General features: G+C 36.2%; 1 protein-coding gene across 1 annotated transcript; it reads right to left on the minus strand.

Moving 5' to 3' along the window:
- Nucleotides 1–244: 244 nt before the first annotated feature.
- LOC105700197 (60S ribosomal protein L22) lies at nucleotides 245–1724 on the minus strand. Its single transcript, XM_012425849.1, has 4 exons — nucleotides 1634–1724; nucleotides 1237–1377; nucleotides 684–805; nucleotides 245–475 (listed from the first exon to the last, which is right to left on the minus strand). Exons 1-4 carry the CDS (start codon nucleotides 1640–1642, stop codon nucleotides 328–330), a joined length of 420 nt encoding a protein of 139 aa, XP_012281272.1. The 5' UTR covers nucleotides 1643–1724; the 3' UTR covers nucleotides 245–327.
- Between the last annotated feature and the right edge of the window lie 8402 nt (nucleotides 1725–10126).

The raw sequence follows: 10126 nt of genomic DNA on the forward strand, positions 1-10126 counted from the left end.
CCGTATATTACACGTTGCAATTAATTTCCGGCATGATTCCGCATAATCTCAATATTTTATTGGTTTTCAAAATATCAACGAGGTAGGGTGATCATTCCGAAAATTCTATTAAGTTTATATGGTTGATAAATCAAGAATTGTTACCACCATTTCTATGCTATTTTTAACACAGGTATAAACAGTATGTGAAAATTACATGGTATGGTTATTCAATATTTTATTATGAAAATTAAAATAAATTTAATAAAATTGAAGTCATTTTTGTGACATTTATTTAAGTCAATTATGTACACTTATTCAAAATTATTGTGATAAGTGAAAAACCATTTACTCTGCATCTTCTTCATCGTCGTCGTCTTGGCTATTGATTTGGAAGTATCGTAGTTCATAGGTTTCCTTGTCCTTAGAGACAACTCGCAACCAGTCACGAAGCTTATTTTTTTTTAGGTATTTCTTTGTTAAATACTTTAAATACCTATTCCAACAAATTAATCAAATCAGTGCAAATATCGATCTTATAAAAAGCTATAATTGTTAAATGAACTTCAGAATCATTAAGATATTTTTAACAACACTATTCTTCCGCACTTTGAAAAATATTATTACTCATTTTATCATACATACAGATTTTCTCGCTGCTAGAGAAAATCACACATTAAACAATAAAGACAATGGAAACCCACCGCTTGGAAAAGTCAACATCGCTGTTCACGGAAAGTTTCATCTTATTCCGCTCCAAAGTAACGTTGTTACCAAAATTGTTTGTCTTGCCATTTACTTTGATACGTTCCTGAAGGTACTTCTCCTGTAATGAAAAAAAATTAAAAACTTGCCAACGCCATAAAAATTCATAATAATATTACGCAATATAATTTATGTTCAACTAAGCAAATCAAGCATGTTTCAGGGAATTATTTTGAAATTAACCCTTTGCACTCGAGAGGTGTCTCTCGAGTACTATTTGGTAAATATTAAAATATAATAGCATTATACGTTAATTTGTATTCATTTCAAGTTATCGATAATTTCAAGTTAGCTGTAAAAAATTCACCAAAAATCGTCTTGAGTTGTTGATTTGTCCAGGTGAAAAAGGTCTCGAGTGCAAAGGATTAATATGAATGTATTTTTAAAAAAATCTAATAAATACCATTCAAAAGACTTAAATAATAACACAATTAAACAATACTTGTTATGAAAAAATTAAGAAAGAAATGAGAATAAAAGTGATATACTCACAAAGTTTGCAACATCCATGATGTTGTCTTCAACAGGATGTGTACAATCAATAGTAAACTTAGTTGAACCTTTCTTCTTTTGACCCTTGCCACGAAGGTGTTGCTTTTTACCTGCCGATCCTTTGTTCTTTTTCACAGGGACCTAACAAAAAAGAAATTTATAACAATTATACATTCGAAATATTATCCGCATGGTAAGAGCGTCAGAAAACCAGAAAAGACGACTCAGTCTTCCGTATCGAGTAATCTATGCAGTTTTTAGACATCCTGACAAATTGACTTTTAATATATCCATTTCTGAAAGAAACGAACTGAAACATTTAGCCATTAATAATATTTTACTGACAAATACGTGAAACTCCCAGATTAAAACAATTTAAAAATAACATTCGACATACCGGCGCCATGTTTACCCGTTGCCTTCAGTTCAAGGAAGAGGAAATTACAAAAAGGAATATTAAATTGAAAGCAGGCACTGCCAGAGAGAGGTAGCAGAGGAGATGGGTACACTGAACTCCGTCGATGGTTTCCTCCTGTCCGCTCTGCCCTCTCCGGCCTCGCAGTGTACTAGCGGCGGGTGCAGCACGGAATTTGAATTGCCTGAGGGACAGAATGGATTTCCTAAAGAAAATAAATATTTATAAACAAAAACAATTTATGAAAATTATTTAAGTATTATTGCCGAGTGTCTCTGACCCACCTAACGTAGTTTTTGTTAAATGATAATTTACAGAACTTAAAAAATAATATAATAAAACATGTTTTATTAAATGTTAAGAAGTTTCTCAGCGATTCAATTGTTCCATTCCCTGAACCGAAGTTAGAATATTATCTTAGCTTAAAAAAATAATTTCTAAATATATGTACAGTTAAATGCCGTAGGAAAATTTACGAAGCATCAACGTTCGGACATAGAAACGAAATCGTGATTTCATTTCTCTTATATATTTACATTCTACACCATTTTTCGCATTCCTCGAATAAACGGACATCTGTAAATCATTAAATGAGCATGTAAATGAGCACCCGCAAACATAAGAAAGACTTTTCTTATCCGAGTTTTTTATAAACGCAAATCGGAGTAACATTTATGAATTGAACTCATTCGAAATAGGTATCCAAAACGTAAAACACCATTTCTATTTCGTATTTGAAATAAGAACAATAAACTATTTTGGATTTACAATTTTAAATAGATTTTGAATCTATTTCTATTAGAAATTAAATACTTCCAGAGAAATGAGAATATTAAAAAAGAATCGATCAGAATGATACTTGTTCTATCAACTGAATCAACTCTCGAAAAAGTTAACACGTTAAAAGCTACGTTGTTCCCTAGGGATCGGCGCTAGACTTTCCGTTCAGGCCTCGCCGGTCCGTACGGCCCGGTAAGAAGGCTGGAATTTATTTGAATTGAAAATTTGTATTCCAGCGAATACCTGATTTTTCCTTTGCTCTTTATTCTATTGGCAATAAAAGAAAAAAAGCAAAATCTAATTCCTATCAATTCACTCTGAAAAATAGAGGGGAACGGGATTCAAAAGAATTAAAAAATACGAGAATAGGAATAGAGCAGAGAAATATGAATATCAATTCTATGTGTGGAATTGAAACGAATTTTTTTATTTACGCGGAAAAAAACGAGAAAAACGAAAAACAATTCGATTTTTATGATTACGTACGTTATACTTATGTTTCTGTCAGTGTTTTCAAGGATGGTTTCCCGATGATAACTTCCCTTTTCCCTCTCCTTCAGGAAGGGGTAGGGTTATTGTAACATAAATGTAAGGAATAATAACAGGTCTTATATGCAAACGAGCTGTCTGCATCGCTTGCGAGAAGTTTGGCCATCTGCCCGGTAAGAAGGCTGGAATTCATTGGAATTAAAAATTTTAATTCCACTGAATACCTGATTTTTCCATTGCCCTTCATTCCATTGGCGATAAAAGAAAAAAGCAAAATCTAATTCCTATCAATTCACTCTGAAAAATAGAGGGGAATGAGATTCGAAGGAATTCAAAAATACGAGAATTGGAATAGGCAAAGGAATATGAATCTCAATACTCCTTGTGGAATTGAAACAAATTTTTTATTTCCACGGAAAAAAAGAAAAAAACGAAAAAAATTCGATTTTTATGATTACGTACGTTATACTTAAGTTCCTGTCAGTATCCTCATATATTTCTACCTTAAGTAGTAAAATAATATTTTATGCTCAAAGGGATGCTTTCTCGATGATAACTTCCCTTTTCCCTCTCCTTCGAGAAGGGGTAGGGTCATTATAACATAAATGCAAGGAATAATAACAGGTCTTATATGCAAACGAACTGTCTGCATCGCCTGTGAGAAGTTTGGCCATCTGGTGGTTCTGTCGAAACTAATGGTGCCAAACCATTGTTTCCGTAATTACATAAGCAAGTTTAGAGTAACCTTGCAATATGTAAAGTCTTACCATAATTGTGGTTACAGCTACCAGATAAACCTTGTATCTTATTATAGTTATTATAAGCTGTTCATAAAGTTAATATTACCATTTGAAATATTGATTACTACTGCACCTTTTAAGCCCAGCGCCATGGACACAGTACCTATTGGCAAGGTTACGTTTATCATTTTATGTGGTCAATTTCACTATTTGTGCGGTTTCATTTACCACAGTACTTTGACCATGTCGCTATAGTAATTATAATAAAATTATTTCTTTCCGTGTATTGACATTAAAGGCGTAACTAATTATTGCGTAAATTACAATGGCAATTTTTTACAATTCTTTCCAATGATACCTTCTCCTCACTTTCCCACATAAAAAATGTGAAATTTCATGTTTATTTAGTAAATACTTTTTAAAATGCATGAGGTTTAATCAAATTTATATTTGGAATTCAGGAGAAAACAATACATTTGAAACCAATCTCAAATATTGGAATTCAACTACTTAATCTCTCGGGTATATAAAGTGGAATTGATTTAAATTTGAACTTATAAACTTATATTCCAAAAAAAGAATTCAAGGCAATTAAATATACAAATTCTTTAAAGGAATTGGAAGGAATTAGGCATTCCTATAATGTATTTCTGTGAACGGAATACGAAACAATTTAATATCGACATTTCTTACCGGACTAGAAGGAATTAAACAAAGCAGAAATATATTCCTCTTTTCGGAATTGCACAAAAATCAGAATACAAAAGGAGAATAGATTATAATTGATTCACAGAAAATATATTCCTGTTGTGGGAATTGGACCTGGAGAGAAAAATCAAGTATTAAATAGAATAGAAAAATCATCACTTTTACGTTGAAACTATGAGACATTGAATCCTATTGTATTCAAGCCTTTTTACCGGGTGGTGGTTCTGTCGAATCTAATGGTTCCAAACCATTGTTGCCGCAATTACATAAGCAAGTTTAGAGTGACCTTGCAATATGTAAAATCTTACTATAATTGTGGTTACAGCTACCAGATAAACATTCTATCTTATTGTAGTTATTATAACCTCTTCATATAGTTAATATTACCATTTTAAGTGTTAATCACTTCTGCACCTTTTAAGCGCAGCGCCATGGACATAGACAAGGTTACGTTTATTATTCTATGTGGTCAATTTCACCATTCGTGCGGTTTCATTTACCACAGTATTTTAACCATGTCGCTATAGTAATTATAATCAAATTATTTTTTTTTTCCGTATAATGACATTACAGGCGTAACTGATTAATGCGTAAGTTACAATGGCAATTTTTTACAATTCTTTCCAATGATACCTTCTCCTCACTTTCATATATAAAAATGTGAAATGTTATGTTTATTTAATTATTACTTTTCAATATGCATGAAGTTTAATGAAATTTATGTTTGGAATTCAGAAGAATACAATACACATGAACCCAATCTCAAATATTGGAATTCAACTACTTAATCTCTAGGGCATATAAAATGGAATTGATTTAAATTAGAAGTTACAAATTTATATTCCAAAAAAAGGATTCAAGGCAAGTAAATGCACATATTTTTTAAATGAACTGGAAGGAATCAGGCATTCCTATAATGTATTCCTCTGAACGCAATACGAAACAATTTAATACCGATATTTTTTGTNTTTATATTCCAAAAAAAGGATTCAAGGCAAGTAAATGCACATATTTTTTAAATGAACTGGAAGGAATCAGGCATTCCTATAATGTATTCCTCTGAGCGGAATACGAAACAATTTAATACCGATATTTTTTACCGGACTAGGAGGAATCAAACAAAGCAGAAGTATATTCCTCTTTTCAGAATTAAACAAAAATCAGAGTACACAAGGAGAATACAATATTATTGATTCGCGGAAAATATATTCCGGTTGCGGGAATTGGACATTGAGAGAAAAGTCGCATGTAAACTCGGCGTCGCGTCTAACGTGTTAACAACACGCGTAACTCGAAACAGCTGCAACCGCAAAAACTGATGAAATTAAATTGTTTACTTGCATTATAAATACAAATACAAGTCATTAAACTACGTGTCCGAAAAATATATGGACAACGAAGGATTAACATTACGACTAGATGGCATAGTTAATTCGAGACGATATTTTTCGTGGAGGAATTGATCCTCCATTCTCTCTGTGAAATACTTGATCGCGGTCGCTGTAAAATGACAATCCGCCTTGCGAGCCGCGGAAGGAGGGGGCGATAAAGCCTGACGGTGAACGACTGCAATCGAGAACGCCGTCGGGAGGCATAAGATTCGCGAGAGAGCAACGGAGAACGCCGCTCCGAAAGGGACGAGACCGCAACCCGGGATAGAAAGAGAGTCTTCCTCGCCGGCCTGTAAATATTGATGCTAATCCGATTATCGATAGCCGATACTGAGACCCTCACAACAGGGAGCGGAAGGCCCGAGACAGGAGTTTTGAGAGTGGTAGTGGAAGCGCGGGGCCTATGCGACCCGTAGGAGCAAGAGAGAACGCCATGTCTAGGACCCTAGAGCCGGCGGCTAAGCCTAGCCAACACCGACGAAGGGAAAATTATGTTTGGTCTCCTTCTTCCCTTTTCCCTCCAAGTGTCATGTTTGTCAGAAAATTTATAAAATGAAATATTGGCCATTTAAATTTACTTTGGACTGTAAAGGGGCTGTTCGACCGTCGCGAAATATACTACAACTTGTTTGCATATAATATCATGTTGCAAAAATGTCAATTCGTTCCGCAATATTAAATTTTCTCTCCAATTATGGTTCAATCTTTTACTGTCGTAAGTTTAAAGTGTTCATGTAACCAATTTGAAAATTAACAAGAAATCCTGTGGTTTTTTCATTGCTTCATAAAGTTATTTTCTATATTAAGGTTTTCCAACGTTATTCTTTCAATTTGTGCATACTTCAATCTGTAGACTACATTTTACAATAATGTATTTGAGGTTAAGTTGAGGAAAATTAAACCGTCAATTTTCTAGCAATTCATTTCCTTTCCAGTGTATTAGTCGGAGAAAATCGGGAAAAGATGGGTAGAAACTGCGTTCAGAAAATTGGCCATCGAGTGTATAATAATGACATTCAAGAAACCTTTCGGACTGCACTCGAGCGAGAAAAACGGGGCCAAATAACTTTGACAGATACTAAAGGAATTTATAAAGTTTCATATAGGTTGTTTATTTTTAAGGAGAATAAAATGTATTTTAAGACATCCACAAAGACTAGCATTTATGTTTTCTTTCACGAATTGCTAGATTCATGTTGTTTCACTTCTGCGCGGGAAAAAAAATGAGTAAATTCAACTCAGTTTCTGAGTTAAATATGGCGAACTCAATAAGCGAGTTGGCTCAACTTACATTTAGTGCAAAATCACATTTTGTAGTCGAATCAACTCAAAACTTGTAAGCAAGTAGTTCTAATCCACCATTCAAAAGCGGGTGAAGACGTAAAAACCCCGGAAGGGGTATAATCGTTTTAATACCTTGCGGCTGTAGGACCTTTTCCCTGTTTACTCTGTCGATGAACACGGCGAGAACGGCGATCGGCGAAAAAGGAATAAATTTTATAAATATTCACAACTGCAATACCGTCACACGGGGTCAATCAGTACAATTTTGAGATGTTTATGTTGGTTTCAATTTTAGATAACTGATAAATATCCTTGAATGCCATTAAGAAGCAATGTATAGGGTGAACCATAGTTTTGATATAATTTTTTCTGTACATGCCCCACTAGACTCCATGTTGGGGGTAAATAAGTACAAAAAATTAGAAATATTCGGTCGACACTCAAGAAACAAGTTTTTTTTTTCCAATAGAAAATACAATCTGCTATTAGGAACACCGTATGCAACCGTCACCAAACATATGTTTTCTCGTATTTTTTAATAACAGTAGAGAGAGTAAATTCATCTAGTTTTCTGAGTTAAATATGGCGAATTCAATAAACCAGTTGACTCAATTTAGATTTGAAGCTATCAATTCTGTTTCAGTCAAGTTTGGAGTTGATTCAACTACAGAATATGATTTTGCACTAAATGTAAGTTGAGCCAACTCGCTTATTGAGTTCGCTATATTTAACTCAGAAACTGAGTTGAATTTACTCATTTTTTTTCCCGCGCAGAAGTGAAACAACATGAATCTAGAAATTCATGAAAGAAAACGTAAATGCTAGTCTATGTGAATGTCTTAAAATACATTTTATTCTCCATAAAAATAAGCAGCCAATATAAAACTCGGCGGTAGCACGCGGACGGTAGGCCGTTGCTGTAAGGGGACTGCGCATACTCGTGTCTCCCTCTATCCGCCTTGGAGGCCGTGTGTCCGAGTGAGATGGCCTATTTGATGCTCTAACCGTCTCTTAGAGTAGAGACAGACTTATGCGTCCGGGCTCCGAGGCCTGACCGAAAACGCTTTGCCGCTGGCTTGACAGGCACGGCTGGGCCGCCGACTATTGGCTCGAGGGGCGTGGCGTTCTCGCTTGCTCCTACGGGTCGCATAGGCCCCGGGTTTCCACTACCGCTCTCAAGACTCCGGTCTCAGGCCTCCCACCCCCTGCTGTGAGGGTTTCAATGCCGGTATCCCGATANGCCGACAAAGAAGATTCTCTTTCTGCCCCGGGCTACAGCCTCGTTTCTTCCGAAATGTCGTTCTCCCTTGCTCTCTCGCGGGTCTTATGTCTTCCGACGGCGTTCTCGCTTGGACTCGTTTACCCGCAGGCCTTATCGCCCCTTCCTTCCAGGGCTCGCAAGGTGTATCGTCATTTTGCGACGACCGCGATCATCTAATTGACAGAAGGAAAGGAAGATCGATTCCTTAGCGAGAACTGTCGTCCCGAATAAACTATGCCATCTACACGTAACTTTAACCTTTCGTCGTCCCTGTTTTATTAATACATGCAAATTTATAAACCATGTGGAAACTGAAAAATGATGAATTTTCCGAGTTCCGTGGTTTAAAATAAAACAAATTGAAGGCATTGACATTAAAGCAAAATGATATAAAGAGAAATTATGCAAATAACGTAAACTGAAATAAGCTCAGTAAATAGAAGGAACACGATTAGAAATAAAATGTTATATTCCCGAAGGAATTGACATTCTGGCAATATGATATTATATGCAAACAAGTTGTAGCATATTTTGCGACGGTCGGACAGCCCTGTTACAGCCCAAAATAAATTTAAATGGCCAATATTTCGTTATATGAATTCTCTGAGGGGAGGAGGGGGGTGAGTCATTCGGAAAGCGTTCGAGTCCGTCGACACTCAGCCTCGGCGGTAGCACGAGGACGGAGGACCGGTGCGGGAAGGGGACTGCATACTTGCGTCTCTCTATATCCGCCCTGGAGGCGGTGTTCCCGAGTGAGATAGCCTATTTCATGCGCTATCCATCTCATAGAACGGAGACAGACTTATGCGTCCGGGCTTCGAGTCCTGACCAGATAACGCTTTCGCGTTGGTGTGGCCAGCGCGGCTCGGCTGCCCACTAGGGGCTCGAGGGGCGTAGCGTTCTCGTTCGCCCTTACGGGTCGCATAGGCCCCTGACTTCCACTACCACTCTCAAGACTCCGGTCTCGGGACTCCCACCCCCTGCTGTGAGGGTTTCAATGTCGCTTTCCTAATAAGCAGATTACTGTCAATGTTTTCACGCCGGCGAAGAAGATTCTCTTTCTGTTCCGGGCTACGGCCTCTTTCCTTCCGGAACGTCGTTCTCCCTTGCTCTCTCGCGGGTCTTACATCTCCCAATAGAAATGAGGATTTACAAGAGTTACTGCGATTTGCTTTTATATAAAACTCGAATAAGAAAAGTCTTTCTTATGTTTACGGGTGCTCATATACATGCTCATTTAATGATTTACAGGTGTCCATTTATTCGAAGAATACGAAGAATGATGTAGAAGGTAAATATATAAGTGACATGAAATCACGATTTCGTTTCTATGGCCGATAGCTGATGCATCGTCAATTTTCCTACGGTATTTCACTGTATATTTATTTAGAAACTATTTTTTTAAGCTAAGATAATATTCTAACTTCGGTTCAGTGAATGGAACAATTGAATCGCCAAGAAACTTGTTAACATTTAATGAAACATGTTTTATTATAATATTTGAAAAATTCTGTAAATTAGAATTTATAAACAAAAACAATTAATGAAAATTATTTAAGTATTATTGTGGAGTGACCCTGACCCACCTAACGTTCTTTTTGTTAAATGATAATTTACAGAATTTTATAAAGAGTATAATAAAACATGTTCTATTAAATGCTAACAAGTTTTTTAGCGATTCAATTGTTCCATCCATTGAACCGAAGTTAGAATCTTAGATTAAAGTATCATAGATTAAATGCATGTAACGGGCTTCCACTACCGCTCTCAAGACTCCGGTCTCGGGCCTCCCACCCCCTGCTGTGAGGGTATCAATGTCGGT

Source organism: Orussus abietinus, unplaced genomic scaffold (genome assembly GCF_000612105.2).
Source record: "Orussus abietinus isolate OABI.00-Male unplaced genomic scaffold, Oabi_2.0 scaffold633, whole genome shotgun sequence".
Classification (NCBI taxonomy): domain Eukaryota; kingdom Metazoa; phylum Arthropoda; class Insecta; order Hymenoptera; family Orussidae; genus Orussus; species Orussus abietinus.

Excerpts from the sequence above, each read along its gene's own strand:
- LOC105700197 (XM_012425849.1), bottom strand. Across the intron at positions 806-1,236 it reads TCATGGATGTTGCAAACTTT|GAGAAGTACCTTCAGGAACG; the intron begins GTGAGTATATCA and ends TTTTCATTACAG. Across the intron at positions 476-683 it reads GATGTTGACTTTTCCAAGCG|GTATTTAAAGTATTTAACAA; the intron begins GTGGGTTTCCAT and ends TTGTTGGAATAG.